The sequence below is a fragment of the Acipenser ruthenus genome, chromosome 28 (genome assembly GCF_902713425.1).
Source record: "Acipenser ruthenus chromosome 28, fAciRut3.2 maternal haplotype, whole genome shotgun sequence".
Lineage (NCBI taxonomy): Eukaryota > Metazoa > Chordata > Actinopteri > Acipenseriformes > Acipenseridae > Acipenser > Acipenser ruthenus.
In genome coordinates, this window is record NC_081216.1 from 21,293,454 (window position 1) to 21,312,357 (window position 18,904).

The following is an 18,904-nucleotide window of genomic DNA, read 5'->3' on the forward strand; positions in this document are numbered from 1 at the left end:
CCTGTCCTTCCTATTCAAGCTCCAGTGTTGGCCTGCGCTGTGCTGTCCTGTGCTGTGTTGTCCTGTCCTGTCCTGTCCTGTCCTGTCCTTCCTATTCAAGCTCCAGTGTTGGCCTGCGCTGTGCTGTGCTCTTGTTTACAAGCCAGGCTATAAAAAGACAAGCTTTTCAGAATTGCAATCGGAGGCTGAATTCTCCACCTGATCCACGATTCATAATTGTGTTTTTATTTAGCGTTTGGATGCAGAGTGGTTGTTAGCGGATGGCTCATGATTTGATTTGTGTTGTTGTTGTGAAGCCCCAGTAGAAAGCTTGCTGCCAGAGATGAATAAGTAATGGGACAAGCTGGAAGTGCCGTGTGAAAACAGAGCCTGTGTGAATCGAGACAGGCAAAGTGCATCACACTGGGTGAGAGGGAAAGGGGGAGATACACACACATATATATATATAGACTGTTGGCATTTATTATATTATTTATTCATTAAAATCAACTTGAAATAAACATGTAGGCATTTTGTGATATTAAGCATACTAAAGAAGCAATCTGCCCCCACCCCCCACCCCCCCCCTATTGATTTTGAGGTCACTCCACCTGGAGGACCCCTATTCTGACCTTTCCAACCCGATATACTGAGCAACTGAAAGGTCACTCATTGCATCTCGCTCTCCCTCGCTCTCTCTCTCTCTCTCTCTCTTTCTCTCTCTCTCTCTCTCTCCCTCACTTAAATAAATAATGCATGTAGAAATTAGATTAACCTTCAAATTGAATGTTAATTCTGTTTAAATCTATCTGACTTCCCTTCAAACTCACATTGAAAAACAATCCGTCCCCTATCCTGTGTCTCGCTCCCGGACTCCCTGTGTGAATGGGGTGGGGGGCTGAGGTCAGTCTGGCCGCCAGGATTGGTTAGAGTGGACTGGCTGACCACAGCATCCTTCCACCCAACACGAAAATACTGCCATGTTTCATAACAAACCCAAACTCACACCCTTACCCTTCCAACAACAGAAAAACATGAGAACAGAAAAAAACTCCCGAGCAAGAGAGGAGGCTGTTCAGCCAATCAGAGCTCATCCAGAGGAGGCCGTTCAGCCAATCAGAGCAGCTGATTGATCTCAAAACTTTGCAAGTCGGGTCTTAAGGATCCCAGTGATTCTGCCTCATCAGCATGGCTAGGTAACCCGTCCCATCCCCTCACCGCGCTCTCTGTGTGAAGAAGTGTCTCCTGCCCTCTGTCCTCAGTCTGTCTCCACTTCCACATGGAGTGTCCTCTGGTCCTGGTTTCTGTGCTGCGCTTAAAGTATTGGTTCAGGTTAACTGTGTCCATGCCTTTTGAAGATTTTAAAGACTTCAGTCATGTTTGTATGTATTTTTACACAGGTGTTTTATAGGTAATATTATTGGTTTATCATATATAATAAACCTATGATAGATTTTTAACCGGTTCCCCACATAAATCTATAGACAGGCCAGCCAACATAGATGAGCGACATGTAGTCCCTCTGGGTCAGTCACCTGCTGGACAGTTCCTGCAGACGAGCCTGGCTCTGTGGCACAGTAGTTAAGACACTCACTTTCAGCGTGAGAGGTTGCTGGTTCAAGCCAGTCTGCTTTAGCTGTTTGACCCTTTGTATAATAAGTACCAGCTGCAACTGACACACACACACGCCCACGTGCACAGTCACTGACACGCACACTGACATACACACACACACACACGTGCACACACAAACACACACACTTGCAGTCAGGCTTATATAAATACACAGCTTTCAAACTTTCATAAAATAAATAACCAATCTTCAAACTTGAAATCATTAAAGTGATTAAATATTAACTGTGTGTGTGTGTGTGTGTTTATATATTTATAGACAGCGTGGAGAGTCTTCATAGTGTTACAGAGTTTACACAGCAAACCGACCCCTAGCCACAGGGAGAGGAGGAAATAGAACAGAGAGAGAGAGAGAGAGAGAGAGAGAGAGAGAGAGAGAGCTCTTTATTGATCCACTCCTCCTCGATGTGTTTGTGATGAACTCCAGCCCTGAGTGAGAGGCTGGCAGCACTGGGAACAGAGCAGGACTGGTGTTGTGGGAGAGAGAAGGAATATGTATTTCTTTATTTATATATTATTGTACTGGATGGCCCGCAGTACTTCCGAAGCTGCTGAATAATTGAAGAGCTTTCTGAAGCAATGTTCTCTCTATCTGACTCTAAGGCCGCATTGATCAGCCCTCGTTCTTTCCCTTATAGTTTACCAAGGTGTTTCTGCATGGTCTGTCTGCTGATAAAAACACACACATATATATATATGGTTTTTTTTTTTTAGGAATTCCTATTTTTCAACCTGTACTTTACAAAGTTTCACCGCACTGCACCAGGGGTACTGCAACAGGCGTGCTCTGGACCGAATCTGGACCACAAGGACAACGGCCAAGTCATATGCCAATCTGTGTTTTTATTTGCATTTACATTGGAGATGCTGTGTCAGTAAGTAGCAGCTACTCAGTGCAAGCTATGAATGAAACAAAATGTACAACAAGCCAACTGCATTAGCAGCTCGCATGAAGTGAAATTCGTGGGCTGCTGTGGCCTGTTTTGTAAGCGTCAACACATCCCTTCTCTGTGGCTAATAAAACAACCGTCATTATTTTCATACCTCATGATGTGAGTGCAGAAAATCTCACTTCACAAAGACCTAGAAAACGTCGTCAGAAAGTGGTACGCGTACCAAAACCTGACCTGTGCAACATCATGAAGCGATATGTTGTTACATTGAAAGTGGTACGCTGTCAGATTTTGGTACAGGTGCAATCAATTGCAAGCTGGTGGGTGTTTTCCTATTGTCAAACAGAGGTACTTTTACCATTAATTATACCTTATTTTTAAACTGGAAACAGAGAATTGCACAACTTAAAAAATGTACAAGACCCAATGTATTGCATATGATAAATATTCACATGCTATGTAATTAATGGTGGAAAAATAGGATAAATTACATTAACAATGATGTAAAAGACTGAAAACAGCTTAACGTGACATGCAATGGCAAGTCTGTAAAGAAGGCAGACTAGTAAAAATGAGAGAGTTCCAAAAGAGTTCCAAAATCTTCCATAAACCTAGTGAAGAACTCTCAAACCAACAACATGTTAAAACGATATTTGTGTAGCTCTGTCTGCGTGTGTTTGTCGGTATGTGGATGGGAGTGCAAATGTGGTCCGGACCTTGACCCCTGGTCTAGACCGCTCTGTACTGTACCCTGGGGTCTGTCTGCACTGCCTGTGTTCTGCTCAGGGCTCTCTGGTCCCTGCTGAGTTTGAAGCGCATTGCTCAGGAGCTTGGTGAATGCTCTCTTATATTTTGTAGTAAAGTGTATTTGTTTTCTCTGCAGAACAGCTCCTGTAATAAGGTCGGTTTTAATTGGTTGAGCATGGGAGCCAGTTTGACAGGGGAGCGTCTTGAACAGACCCAGGGCTTTTAAAAGAGGAGCAAAGTGATGCAAACAGCAGCTTTCAGGGTTACCCAGTGTCCCACAGTCCCACAATGCACTCCTCTATTACACAAAGACTGGCTCTCTCCTCTCTTACACAGAGACAGGCTCTCTCTCTCCTGTCTTACACAGAGACAGGCTCTCTCTCTCCTCTCTTACACAGAGACAGGCTCTCTCTCTCCTCTCTTACACAGAGACCGGCTCTCTCCTCTCTTACACAGAGACAGGCTCTCTCCTTTCTTACAGAGACACAGACTCAGTCTCTCATCTCTTACACAGAGACAGGCTCATCTCCTTCCTCCCCATCTCTCTGCTCTTGGCTCATAGCAGCAGGCTCCATCACTCTGCATTGAGTTTCATTTCAGAGAAGCTTTATTGGCATTACGAGCGCTCTGCCAGGGCAATTACACCACCACATAAACAGGAACATTAAGCATTACCGTTAATTACACGCCCCACTTCTGAGCTGAGCTGAGTTGAGCTGAGCTGCTGTGCGTCAGGCTGCCCCATTCATCACATCCTCGTACTGCTGCCTGTACCGCCCGTCTCCACCATAGCCAACGCACAGTATAGTGTGATTCAGCACAGTGACAGCACAGCACAGTGTGATACAGCACAGCACAAAGACAGCACAGCACAGTGTGATTCAGCACAGTGACAGCACAGCACAGTGTTATACAGCACAGTGACAGCACAGCACAGTGTGATACATCACAGTGACAGCACATCACAGTGACAGCACAGCACAGTGACAGCACAGCACTGTGATACAGCACAGTGACAGCACAGCACAGTGTGATACAGCACAGTGACAGCACAGCACAGTGTGATACAGCACAGTGACAGCACAGCACAGTGACAGCACAGCACAAAGACAGCACAACACAGTGTGATACAGCACAGTGACAGCACAGCACAGTGACAGCACAGCAGTGTGATACAGCACAGTGACAGCACATCACAGTGACAGCACAGCACAGTGACAGCACAGCACAGTGTGATACATCACAGTGACAGCACAGCACAGTGACAGCACAGCAGTGTGATACAGCACAGTGACAGCACATCACAGTGACAGCACAGCACAGTGACAACACAGCACAGTGTGATACAGCACAGTGACAGCACAGCACAAAGACAGCATAGCGCAGTGTGATACATCACAGTGACAGCACAGCACAGTGACAGCACAGCACAGTGACAGCACAGCACAGTGTGATACAGCACAGTGACAGCACAGCACAGTGACAGCACAGCACAGTGTGATACAGCACAGTGACAGCACATCACAGTGACAGCACAGCACAGTGTGATACATCACAGTGACAGCACAGCACAGTGACAGCACAGCACAGTGACAGCACAGCACAGTGTGATACAGCACAGTGACAGCACATCACAGTGACAGCACAGCACAGTGTGATACAGCACAGTGACAGCACATCACAGTGACAGCACAGCACAGTGTGATACAGCACAGTGACAGCACAGCACAGTGACAGCACAGCACAGTGTGATACAGCACAGTGACAGCACAGCACAGTGACAACACAGCACAGTGTGATACAGCACAGTGACAGCACAGCACAAAGACAGCATAGCGCAGTGTGATACATCACAGTGACAGCACAGCACAGTGACAGCACAGCACAGTGACAGCACAGCACAGTGTGATACAGCACAGTGACAGCACATCACAGTGACAGCACAGCACAGTGTGATACAGCACAGTGACAGCACATCACAGTGACAGCACAGCACAGTGTGATACAGCACAGTGACAGCACAGCACAGTGACAGCACAGCACAGTGTGATACAGCACAAAGACAGCACAGCACAGTGTGATACAGCACAGTGACAGCACAGCACAGTGACAGCACAGCACAAAGACAGCACAGCACAGTGTGATACATCACAGTGACAGCACAGCACAGTGACAGCACAGCACAAAGACAGCACAGCACAGTGTGATACAGCACAGTGACAGCACATCACAGTGACAGCACAGCACAGTGACAGCACAGCACAGTGTGATACAGCACAGTGACATCACAGCACAGTGTGATACATCACAGTGACAGCACATCACAGTGACAGCACAGCACAGTGACAGCACAGCACAGTGTGATACAGCACAGTGACAGCACAGCACAGTGTGATTCAGCACACTGACAGCACAGAACAGTGACAGCACAGCACAGTGACAGCACAGCACAAAGACAGCACAGCACAGTGTGATACAGCACAGTGACAGCACAGTGAGAGAGAGAGAGAGAGAGAGAGAGAGAGAGAGAGAGAGAGAGAGAAATAATCCAAGGTGTGTATGTGTACAGCTGTATAACTCCACTGCCCTCAGGAGATTTGTTTAGCTTGTAGTTGCTGTTGTTTGTGTTGCTGGTCTTAATTGGCTTCATTAAAGGAACAGGGAGCAGAGCCTTCATGAGAAGCAGCAGAGTGAGCACTGGAAGGGACAGCTGCCTGGCTTCTGAGTGGATTGCGATGCTGCTGCTGCTGCTGCTGCCGACTCCAGCACCATGGACAGAGCTCTCTCTGCCCACGCAGTCCCAGCACAGTCCACAGAGGGGTCACTCAGTATTCTCAAGTGAGCCAGTCTCTCAGATACAGTGTGGCTGCCAGCCTCCCTCAGTGCAGACAGACTCCACAGCTCTGCCCAGTGCCTTCACAGTCCTGCCAGCTCCTCCTTGTAAATGACAATGTGTTTGATTAATTGGATACACACATACATGGAATATGCATGTGTCATATTCTCATATTAATCATGTCATAGCTCTTATTAATCATGAAGCCACTCTCAGCCAATTCAAATATTCTAGAACATTCCAGCGCCTCCCAGTTTGCCCAAAGCGTTGCCTCGTGTTCAGGATTAGCTACTGACACACATATGCAGTGTTCTTTCCAAGAATAAAACAGGATTTTAATCATAAGAGACGGGCTACTCCCTGACTGTCCAGCAGGAGGCACCCCTGCTGTCTAACCGCATTGACTGAACAGCTCCGGAGTGCGTTCCTAGAAATCGAAAGCATGCGATGAAGTAAAAACACATGAAACTGCTTCATGCAGATTGTACTGAGGCAGTGAGTCTCAGCCGAGCCGAGCAGAATGCCAGTCAAGAATCACAAGCAGGGAGGGAAGAAGGGGGGCTGGTTTGGATAACGGCAGAAGAACATTCATATCCGACTCTTCACTGATTATCTAGCCCTGTCTGTGCAGTGATTGTGATTCTCTAGTCTTGTATTGTGCAGTGAGTGTGATTCTCTAGTCTTGTATTTTGCAGTGAGTGTGATTCTCTAGTCTTGTATTTTGCAGTGATTGTGATTCTCTAGTCTTGTATTGTGCAGTGAGTGTGATTCTCTAGTCTTGTATTGTGCAGTGAGTGTGATTCTCTAGTCTTGTATTTTGCAGTGAGTGTGATTCTCTAGTCTTGTATTGTGCAGTGAATGTGATTCTCTAGCCCTGTCTGTGCAATAAAACGCATTGTGATCATCCTGTGCAACGAAACGCATTGTGATGGAACAAACGGTAAGCAGGTAATAAGAAGTGATTGATTGTGTCTGTCGCTCTCTCTCTCTCTCTCTCTCAGGCACGCTGTCTCTCAGTGTGGTGCTGGTCTCTCTCGCTGTGACTATCTGTACCGCCTCCATGCTTGTGCTCTGTGGAATCTGCACCTGGTGCCAGCGCAAACTGGTGAGTCTCCAATACTACAGACAAGAGAGGGACTGGGAGGAGGGATTGGGACTGGGAGAAGGGTGGGGGACTGAGAGGAGGGAGGGGGACTGGGAGAAGGGAGGAGGGCGGGGACTGGGTGGAGGGAGAAGGGTGGGGGACTGGGAGGAGGGCGGGGGACTGGGAGGAGGGAGGGGGACTGAGAGGAGGGCGGAGGACTGGGAGGAGGGCGGGGGACTGGGAGGAGGGAGGAGGGCGGGGGACTGGGAGGAGGGAGGGGGACTGGGAGGAGGGAGGAGGGCGGAGGACTGGGAGGAGGGAGGGGGACTGGAAGGAGGGAGGAGGGAGGAGGGCGGGGGACTGGGAGGAGAGAGTGGGAGGAAGGGACTGGGAGGAGAGGGGAGAGTGGGAGGAAGGGACTGGGAGGAGAGGGGAGAGTGGGAGGAAGGGACTGGGAGGAGAGGGGAGAGTGGGAGGAAGGGACTGGGAGGGAGCAGAAAGTGGGAGGAAGGGACTGGGAGGAGAGGGGAGAGTGGGAGGAAGGGACTGGGAAGATTGGGGAGAGTGGGAGGAAGGGACTGGGAGGAGAGGGGAGAGTGGGAGGAAGGGACTGGGAGGAGAGGGGAGAGTGAGAGGAAGGGACTGGGAAGATTGGGGAGAGTGGGAGGAAGGGACTGGGAGGAGAGGGGAGAGTGGGAGGAAGGGACTGGGAGGAGAGGGGAGAGTGGGAGGAAGGGACTGGGAAGATTGGGGAGAGTGGGAGGAAGGGACTGGAGGAGAGGGGAGAGTGGGAGGAAGGGACTGGGAGGAGAGGGGAGAGTGAGATGAAGGGACTGGGAAGATTGGGGAGAGTGGGAGGAAGGGACTGGGAGGAGAGGGGAGAGTGGGAGGGAGCAGAGTGGGAGGAAGGGACTGGGAGGAGAGGGGAGAGTGGGAGGAAGGGACTGGGAGGGAGCAGAAAGTGGGAGGAAGGGACTGGGAGGAGAGGGGAATTCTGCACTGTTTAGTGTTTAATAGGGTTTAATAGGTGTGTGTGTGTGGATGACTGGGGAGGGGACGGGGCAGGACCTGCCTCTCTCTCTCTGGAGTACTTCCCCAGCGCCCTGTGTCTCCCGACTCTCCCCTCCCTCCTCTGCAAGGCGCTCTGAAGGTCTCATTACAGATTGTCTGTGATGTGGAAATTAGCACTCATTTACCCACCGTGGCTTTTGACGTTTGTAAATTTCCTCGCTGTTGAATATTCAACAGCAGCTTCTTTGAAAGCAGCGTGGGCTGCAGAGGCCAGACCCCTGCATTCACACAGGCTGCCATAACCCTCAATGCACTGGCAGCACAGCACACCCGCCTAAACACTACCACAGGGCTGGGAGAGAGAGTGGGCTAGGGGTTAGAGCTGAGGGACTGGGAGGGAGGAAGGCAGTGGGGTCTAGCGGTTAGAGCTGAGGGACTGGGAGGGAGGGAGGTGTGTGTGGTTTGTGTGACTCAGAGATGGATTGGTGGGGCGTTCCCTGGGGCAGCCCCTGTGCTGGTCTGTGTGACTCACTGAGTGCATTGATTATACTCTCTCATCTCCTTCACTGCTGAGCTGTGTGTGTTAGTGCCTGTGGCTGTGTGTGTGTGAGTGAGTGTGTATATTGTGTGTGTTGTGTGTGAGTGTGTGTATTGTGTGTATTGTGTGTGAGTGTGTGTTTATTGTATGCGAGTCTATGTGTGCTATACCCCTGCTCCTGTAATCTTGTCCAGGCAGTGCACAGGGTTAGAGGAATCTCTTTAAACAGGTTCAGTAGAACTGGATTGTATTGTTCCCCACACTGAGGCTCTGCAGACAGGCAGCCTCACTGCTACAGCTCAGTCTGTCCGGGTGAACGGGGTCAATAGGAATCCCTCTGAATTCAATAGCACTGAGCATCCGCTTTCTGAACTGCACTGTATCAAGAACTTCTAGAAATGCACAACAAGCCGGATTGTGTCTAACCCTCCCCCTCACCCTAACCCTAACCACAACCCTAACCTTAACCCCAGCCCTAACCCTCACCCCAGCCCTAACCTTAACCCTAACCCTGACCCCAACCCTAACCCTCACCCCAGCCCTAACCTTAACCCTAACCCTCACCCCAGCCCTAACCCTCACCCCAGCCCTAACCTTAACCCTAACCCTCACCCCAGCCCTAACCCTCACCCCAGCCCTAACCTTAACCCTAACCCTCACCCCAGCCCTAACCCTCACCCCAGCCCTAACCCTCACCCCAGCCCTAACCTTAACCCTAACCCTCACCCCAGCCCTAACCCTCACCCCAGCCCTAACCTTAACCCTAACCCTCACCCCAGCCCTAACCCTCACCCCAGCCCTAACCCTCACCCCAGCCCTAACCTTAACCCTAACCCTGACCCCAACCCTAACCCTCACCCCAGCCCTAACCTTAACCCTAACCCTCACCCCAGCCCTAACCCTCACCCCAGCCCTAACCCTCACCCCAGCCCTAACCTTAACCCTAACCCTCACCCCAGCCCTAACCCTCACCCCAGCCCTAACCTTAACCCTAACCCTCACTCCAGCGCTAACCCTCACCCCAGCCCTAACCCTCACCCCAGCCCTAACCCTGGCCCCAGCCCTAACCTTAACCCTAACCCTCACCCCAGCCCTAACCCTGACCCCAGCCCTAACCTTAACCCTAACCCTGACCCCAACCCTAACCCTCACCCCAGCCCTAACCCTGACCCCAGCCCTAACCCTCACCCCAGCCCTAACCCTGACCCCAGCCCTAACCACAACCACAACAAGCCGGATTGTGTCTCCGTCTGCCTTCCTGCACACGGATATGATACCAGTACTTTATCTCTCTCTCTCTCTCTCTCTCTGATACCAGTACTTATCACAATAAGAAGGCACTGGATGTATTATTAATGGTTTCTTTTTGCATTTCTACATGAAGCCCTATAGAGTGTATATCAGTAATGGATGGGCTGGGTTATTTCTGCAGATAGAGTGTATATCAGTAATGGATGGGCTGGGTTATTGCTGCAGAATACTTGGTTTCAGTGCAGTGAGTGCGGGAGCAGCCAGGGTGGTAGTAATCAGGCAGTATCACAGGCAGGCCTCTCCTCTGGCAGTGTCTGGCAGCTGGTCCACTTGGCAGTGCCAGGCTCCGGCAGGGCAGAGTGTGGTGACACCATATAAACTGCAGGTGGCGCTGTGATGTGGCGGGGGCGCTGTGCCAGGCCTCCACTTATCCCTGTCCCCTGGGGGGCTGACGTGATAAGACCATCTGCTCCCCCCTCCCTCCTCCTCCTCGCTGGAAAATCTAACGTCACGCCTGCAGGCATGAAATCAACCAAGCAGATACTGACGAGACCTTTACTGTAGGACACAGTGATGCAAGACATCTCCTGTAGGACACAGTGGTGCAAGACATCTCCTATAGGACACAGTGATGCAAGACATCTCCTATAGGACACAGTAATGCAATATCTCCTATAGGACACAGTGATGTGATATCTCCTATAGGACACAGTGACGCAAGACATCTCCTATAGGACACAGTGATACGATATCTCCTATAGGACACAGTGATGTGATATCTCCTATAGGACACAGTGACGCAAGACATCTCCTATAGGACACAGTGATGCAAGACATCTCCTATAGGACACAATGATGTAAGAAATCTCCTATAGGACACAGTGATGCAATATCTCCTATAGGACACAGTGATGCAAGACATCTCCTATAGGGGACTGGCCCTGACCCTAACTGATCCTGCTGCTTAGTCTATCTCTGTGAGATCCAGGTGTAGACCTTGTTTCTGATGGCACGGTGCTGCTTCGCTGTGTTGTTTCTGATGGCACAGTGCTGCTTCGCTGTGTTGTTTCTGATGGCACAGTGCTGCTTCGCTGTGTTGTTTCTGATGGCACGGTGCTGCTTCGCTGTGTTGTTTCTGATGGCACAGTGCTGCTTCGCTGTGTTGTTTCTGATGGCACGGTGCTGCTTCGCTGTGTTGTTTCTGATGGCACAGTGCTGCTTCGCTGTGTTGTTTCTGATGGCACAGTGCTGCTTCGCTGTGTTGTTTCTGATGGCACGGTGCTGCTTCGCTGTGTTGTTTCTGATGGGACAGTGCTGCTTCGCTGTGTTGTTTCTGATGGCACGGTGCTGCTTCGCTGTGTTGTTTCTGATGGGACAGTGCTGCTTCGCTGTGTTGTTTCTGATGGGACAGTGCTGCTTCGCTGTGTTGTTTCTGATGGCACGGTGCTGCTTCGCTGTGTTGTTTCTGATGGCACAGTGCTGCTTCGCTGTGTTGTTTCTGATGGCACAGTGCTGCTTCGCTGTGTTGTTTCTGATGGCACGGTGCTGCTTCGCTGTGTTGTTTCTGATGGGACAGTGCTGCTTCGCTGTGTTGTTTCTGATGGGACAGTGCTGCTTCGCTGTGTTGTTTCTGATGGGACAGTGCTGCTTCGCTGTGTTGTTTCTGATGGGACGGTGCTGCTTCGCTGTGTTGTTTCCGATGGCACGGTGCTGCTTCGCTGTGTTGTTTCTGATGGCACGGTGCTGCTTCGCTGTGTTGTTTCTGATGGCACAGTGCTGCTTCGCTGTGTTGTTTCTGATGGGACGGTGCTGCTTCGCTGTGTTGTTTCTGATGGGACGGTGCTGCTTCGCTGTGTTGTTTCTGATGGGACGGTGCTGCTTCGCTGTGTTGTTTCTGATGGCACGGTGCTGCTTCGCTGTGTTGTTTCTGATGGCACAGTGCTGCTTCGCTGTGTTGTTTCTGATGGGACAGTGCTGCTTCGCTGTGTTGTTTCTGATGGCACGGTGCTGCTTCGCTGTGTTGTTTCTGATGGGACGGTGCTGCTTCGCTGTGTTGTTTCTGATGGCACGGTGCTGCTTCGCTGTGTTGTTTCTGATGGGACAGCGTTGCTTCACAACTCCCTGCTTCTAGTTTTATGTACTTGTGGGTTTTGATTGCTGATGCTTGGCACCGCACAGGCACTTATTTTAATTGCTGTATTAAGCTGCAGTTGGCTGGTCTGCAGGGTAAAGGCTTGTCTGTGTGTTTCTGAGTGTCTTTTAAAGCCTGCGTCTCGGTTCAGTTACACACCATCTGTCTGCGTTTCCATGAAAGGAGCAGGAGCTTTCCTTCAACTGCAAAAAAGACAGAAACTGCACTGGCTATTATTATCCAGAGAGACAAGCTGTGGAACCACAAGCCTATCTGAGGCACAGATATCCACAGATGTCATGGCTTCAGGTTCAGGTTCGAGAGGGTATATTGTGGGGAAGGTCTTACCCGTCCTGATTGGGGGTTTAAATGAAGAACAATCCAGTCATTCTGCTTCGCTGCTTCATGATTAGTATTTGAGGAAAGCAGCACAGCACTTGTGGGATGGATTGCTCAATTAAACATATATATATATATATTTTTTCTTAAGCATTAATGTATTTCGTGTTTCGGTGGAGAGGAGAGCTCCATTAATTCAATCAGGTCACTGTGGTTCCTGCAGCAGCTCAGTGAGGGTGTGAGTGTGAGTGAATGAGTGAGGGTGTATACATGGGAGTGTGGGTTTGTGGATGTTGTTGTGAGTGTGAGGCACACACAGCACATCTGAGCTCACTCCGGATCACTCTCCTTGTCTGATCTCCCAGCTCGCCAGCAGCAGCACAGACAGCTCTATCTACCGCGTTTCCATAGCAACAAATAAAACAGTCCCCGAACACATTATTAAAATATTTTAATCAAGAGAACCACACTGAAAAACACACACACACAACACTGAAACACTCGCTCACACACACACACACACACACACACAGAGCACTGAAACACTCGCTCACACACACACACACACACACAGCACTGAAACACTCACTCACACATACACACACACACACAAAGAAACTAAATGCTCTGGAGGAGAGCTAGAGAGAGAGAAAGGGGGAGAGGTGTGAGCAGACAGAGAGATAATCAGATTAGCGCACACGCACACACACACACAGCACTGAAACACTCGCTGGGTGATTGAGAGGGGTGTTGATGGTTGAGCTCTGTGGTGGGATAGAGAGAGTGAGAGAGAGGAGGGAGGGTGGTGAGAGGGGGTGATTGAGAGGGGTGTTGATGGTTGAGTTCTGTGGTGGGATAGAGAGAGAGAGAGAGCATGTCCCAGTGTCCAACTGTGTCAAGGTCTGGAGCCTTGCTGTGGTTCCTGATCAAGAAGAAAGAAAGAAAGAGAAAAAAGAAAGAAAGAAAGAAAGAAAGAAAGCGCAGGGCTGCAGTGTGGAAGGCAGTGGGGTTTGAGGAGCTCAGTGGTTAGATAAAGAAAGCGCTGGGCTGCAGTGTGGAAGGCAGGGGGTTTGAGGAGCTCAGTGGTTAGATAAAGAAAGCGCTGGGCTGCAGTGTGGAAGGCAGCGGGTTTGAGGAGCTCAGTGGTTAGATAAAGAAAGCGCTGGGCTGCAGTGTGGAAGGCAGCGGGTTTGAGGAGCTCAGTGGTTTGAGAGCTGGGCTGCAGTGTGGGTTCTGGTTTAGTTCAGGTCAGAGCTGATGTTTTCATTGTGTTTTGTTTGAGCTCAGGTTACGCGTGTTTGTCTTCTCTCTCGCTTGGCTGCTCGTGTGCACCTGACAAACATTAATGAGAACAGGGAGCGCCTCGCAGCCGGATCACTGATATCTGCAACGCGAGGGAGGGCAGCTCCGCCACACCCGCTATTTATAACTACAGCCCTCTCTGACAGAGAGACAGACAGGCAGGCCGGCAGACAGACAGAGAGACAGACAGACAGAGAGACCGGCCGGCAGACAGAGCGAGAGACAGAGAGACAGAGAGACAGACAGACAGGCCGGCAGACAGACAGAGAGACAGGCAGAGAGACAGAGAGAGAGACAGAGAGACAGACAGACAGTCCGGCAGACAGACAGAGACACAGACCGGCAGACAGACAGAGAGACAGAGAGAGAGACAGAGAGACAGACAGGAAAGCAGGCAGACAGACAGACAGACAGACAGAGAGACAAAGAGAGAGACAGACAGACAAGCAGGCAGGCAGGCAGGTAGGCAGGCATGCAGACAGAGAGACAAAGAGAGAGACAGAGAGACAGACAGGCAGGCAGAGAGACAGAGAGACAGACAGACATGCAGGCAGGCAGACAGAGAGACAAAGAGAGAGACAGAGAGACAGCTAGGCAAGCAGGCAGCGGATTCACCCCAGGATCAGGTTTACCCACTATCATCAGTACAGCTCCTGAATTTAGAAATACTAAAAGAAACGTAATAAATTGTGGGTCAGTGGAAACATGGTCACTGGTACTTCTGTAAATGTGTCAAAAGGGGGAAGCTTTTTTAGATAATAATTTTCTGCTGAAGTTGAGAAGGGAAACAAGACCAGGCCTAATCCCTCAGAATCAGAGCTGTGTTGTGATATGCAGTGCGTCTCGATGCCTCATTAACACTCTGTGTGTGTGTGTGTGTGTGTGTGTGTGTGTGTGTCTGTGTGTCTGTGTGTCTGTGTGTCTCCGCAGGGCAAGCACTACAAACCCAGCCTGGAGACGGCAGATACCCCCGATTCCAGCCGGGGCCGTGGAGAGAAGAAAGCCATCAAGTAGGTGCTCCTGGAGACTGGGAGGACTGGGAGTGTGGGGACTGGGGAGAGTGCCCTGGATACTGGGCAGACTGGCGAGAGTATCCGGGGGATTGGGTGGACTGGGAGATGACTGAAACCCAGGCCCTTGAATGTAATTGAAACAGGAGCTCGACGAGACTCCCTGCCGAGTCTCAGACAGTCGGGTCACATGCACGCCGCTCTTCCATCCTGTGTGTTACACGCTTGCGTCGTGTGGTTTACACGGCTGTTCAAGCGTGCAGTAAGATGTAGAAGTGGTTTTCATGCGGTTTCATGTTTTTGTTTATGTGGATTCAGTGTGGCTCAGATGTGGTTCTGATGTGCTGGTTTCAGTGTGGGGGTGGGTGGGTGCGGTCATTACACTGTTTGTAACTCGCTTGCATGAGGCTCACATTCGTGGTTTTAGCTGGAGGCTCCTCACAGGGAACAGGTGCAGGCAGGCAGGCAGGTGTGCTGTGAGGGTGGACAGGCTCTTGCTGCCTCTCTGTGATTAGAAGCTTGTCAAGAACTGTTCAGAGAGGCGGTAATTAGCGAGCGAACAGGGAGAGAGGCAGAGAGGGGTGGGGGGGGCTGCTGTGCCTTTGAAGTTCAGTAACGAGCTGCGGTCTAGCAGGGCTACCAAGCCTCTTGACTCTCCACCCCCCCCCCCACCCCCCCCCAGATTAGGGGTCCCTCCGAGAACTCATTAAACATTCATTACAGCAAACAAATCGCTGACAAGCGAGAGGGGAGAAGGAGGTGATCTACTCCTTCTGGTGATTGTGAGGGAGGGGTGAGGCAGGGGCGCAGAGCAGTCACAGCGACAGTTCGCTTGGGGGGGGCAGCTCTGCGGATTAGGGCAGGAGTTATTGCCTTTATTGATTGAATTGTGAAGAGCCTCACTCAGATATCATCAGGCACTTCTAGTTGAATACAATAAGGCTCAGATTAGTCCATCTATCCGCAGCGATGATCTGCCCCCAGACAGAATGATTAAAACGTCAAATCCTGACACAGCACAGTGCAGACTGGGGCTTGGCTCCCAGTCCTTCCTGCATACTGGTCTGTGTAAAGTACAGCTAACTCTCAACGGCAGAGTGCTCTGACATACAAAAATTAATGCTTACTACGGTACACTGTGTATCACAAGCAAACGCATTGTTTTGGTTTGTTGACTTTGTGAAAGAGGCGTCTTGTGGCTGGCTTGCTGCAGTTGGAAAATGTTTGCGTACTGAAATTGCTGTTTGCTCTGCAGCTGATGGGATGGTTTTAATTAGAGCCTCTGTCTCCCAGTTGCACGGCGAATGCATTGTTTTGTAAAGAAGGCTGCGAGTAAGCTGAATCTCAGAGAGCACAGGTACTGCAGCTGCAAAAACTCAACTGCACTGAGCAAACCGCGGCCCGCTGTTACCTAGAGACACAGGTTCAACAGCAGAGTCTCTTCACAACAGACTGGACTTTCATTACACAAGAAACACAAACATGAACTTAGATTATTACTGTGGAAGTGTATCTGTGCAAATATCTATCTAAACATTTAGATTTGCTATCGATGAAGACTGTCCTCCCTGCCTCTCCCCTGCCTCTCCCCTTCCTCTCCCATGCCTCTCCTTGCCTCTCCCTGCCTCTCCTGTGCCTCTCCCATGCCTCTCCCTGCCTCTCCCCTGCCTCCCCTTGCCTCTCCATGCCTCTCCCATGCCTCTCCCCTTCCTCTCCCCTGCCTCTCCCTGCCTCTCCATGCCTCTCCCATGCCTCTCCCCTTCCTCTCCCTGCCTCTCCATGCCTCTCCATGCCTCTCCCCTGCCTCTCCCCTGCCTCTCCCATGCCTCTCCTTGCCTCTCCCTGCCTCTCCTGTGCCTCTCCCATGCCTCTCCCTGCCTCTCCCCTGCCTCCCCTTGCCTCTCCATGCCTCTCCCTGCCTCTCCCCTGCCTCCCCTTGCCTCTCCATGCCTCTCCCGTGCCTCTCCCCTTCCTCTCCCCTGCCTCTCCCTGCCTCTCCATGCCTCTCCCTGCCTCTCCCCTGCCTCCCCTTGCCTCTCCCTGCCTCTCCTGTGCCTCTCCCATGCCTCTCCCTGCCTCTCCCCTGACTCCCCTTGCCTCTCCATGCCTCTCCCATGCCTCTCCCCTTCCTCTCCCCTGCCTCTCCCTGCCTCTCCATGCCTCTCCCCTGCCTCTCCCCTGCCTCTCCATGCCTCTCCATGCCTCTCCCGTGCCTCTCCCTTGCCTCTCCAGTGCCTCTCCCTTCCCTGACGCCTGGACTCTTGACTGCAGCACTACGTACTGAACAATCCTGTCTGCTATTGCTGTCTGTTATTTTACTGCTGGACGGGTTCTTTCTTACCAATTCAATGAACAATCTGAATAACTGTGGCTTTGCTTCCCTCTTTCCCTCAGCTCGGCTCGGCTCGGCTCGGCTCGGCTCGGCCTGGCCTGGCGCTCTATCCAGCTGCGATTTGTCCAGCCGGGCCGGGTCTGGATCCTGGTCCTCTAACTCTCTCATTCACACTCACCCACCGCTCACCAACTCTCTCTCTAAAAAAAAAACCAAAAAAAACCCTTTTTTTTCTTTCTCTCTCGTGTTGCGTTTCACACGTGGTGGTGTGTGTGCGTGGGTGGCTCTGTGTTCTCATTCTTTTTTACAGGAGCCGCTCCCTCTCTCTCTTGTCTTTCACGGACTCTCTCTCTTACTCTATCTCTCTCTTTTTTCTTCAGACGCCTCCCTCCCAACTCTCCTCCTCGTCCCCCTTTTTGTAAAGTGTTAAAAGCAGAGACAAATAACTCCCCTCCTCCCCTCGCCTGACCTCTAAGAGGTACTGAACTGGTTCTGGCTGTGGGGTACCCCGCCCCCCCACCCCCCCAATTTGTTGGTCTCTCTGTATGATGTGTTTTTCTCTCTGCCGCTGTAGTGATCTAGACAGAGACTTTTGGAATAACAATGAAAGCACAGTGCACCAGAAATGGAGTTCCTACCCTCCCAAGGACTTTCTTCTTAACATTTCTCCCTATGCGCCGTACGGCGACCCACGTCTGGCCCTCAAGTGAGTCTCGTTATTGAGCTGGTAAGAGTCGCCGCTTGCTGGCAGGGCTGTAACGAAGTGACCCCAAACCCCTGACCCTCCCTCATCCAAACCCAGCCCCACCAACGACACCCAACTCCGGGCATAACAGCAGAGACCAGCTAACAAGAGAGCGAGAGGGAGGAGAGGACAGAGAGAGAGAGAGAGAGGTGGAGAAAGGGGGGGGTGAATAAAGCAATTATTGTATGGCTTGTGTTGCTCTAGGAAGCAGAGATCCACACTGCCAGACTGTCGTGACGTAACTGAGAAACGCAGGATTTCACCTACCTTGAACAGCTTGCAGTAAAAGGACCCGCACCGTAGCCAGACTGCCCCGTTTAGCCATATAGTCGATTCCATTCAGAATAAAAAAAAATAAAACTGGAGGGGTCCCGGAACGGCTCACCGGGTAAAGGCACTGCCTCTCGGCGTGCAGGGAAGTCACACAACCAGAGATCGCAGGTTGCAACCCTGGTTGTGCGAGGCGGACAGTCTTCGCTGGGGATCTGCGGCGACCCCTACAGGCCAGGCGGCGAGTGAGGTTGGGGGGCAGAGATTTGCTGGGCTGGTCTTTGTCCTCTGGAGGCTGGTAGCCTGCGGAAATTCGCTCTCGAGTTCCTGGGTGTATAAAGATGCCGATTGGCTCGTGGGATCGGAGGACGCCCACTGAGCCTCGGGTCCCAAATTGGGAGAAAATCGGGGGGAAAATAATTGATTCTAAATTAAAAAAAAAAAAAAAACTTGAGCTAAGAGGAGTAATGTGCAACCAAACCCCTCTATTGCTTCAGGAATAGCTGCACTGTCAAGTTAGTGTGTGTCCCGAAGGGAGACAATGGAAATCATTTGAAGCAACAGTCGCAACGCTCCTCTGAGAGGCTGCTTGAGATTGACTCAGATTGTAGGACACAGTGTTTGAATTGAGTAGCTGAACCTAATAACTTGCTCTGTCCTGTGAGATTGGGTGCTGCAAAGCCTAATTCTTTTTTCCATAAAATGATACATTTATGATCAATAGAACAAAGAAGAATTAGGAGGGACTTGATTAAAAATCTTGACCCTTGCCAAAACTTCAAGCGCAGCACAGAAACCAGGACC

The 18,904-nt window shown here is 50.9% G+C and overlaps 1 protein-coding gene across 5 annotated transcripts in view; it reads left to right on the forward strand.

Moving 5' to 3' along the window:
• LOC117434915 (synaptotagmin-7-like) overlaps positions 1-18,904 on the forward strand; it is an 81,292-nt gene that overhangs the window by 25,552 nt on the left and 36,836 nt on the right. For 3 of the 5 annotated variants that reach the window (XM_034057635.3, XM_034057636.3, XM_034057637.3), the window contains exons 2-3: positions 7,089-7,192; positions 14,674-14,753. In XM_034057635.3, coding sequence (XP_033913526.2) covers positions 7,089-7,192; positions 14,674-14,753 — 184 coding nt within the window. Of the gene's footprint in view, positions 1-7,088; positions 7,193-14,673; positions 14,754-17,659; positions 17,792-18,904 lie in introns of all 5 variants that reach the window. The other 2 variants (XM_034057638.3, XM_059003067.1) reach the window with 1 other exon arrangement.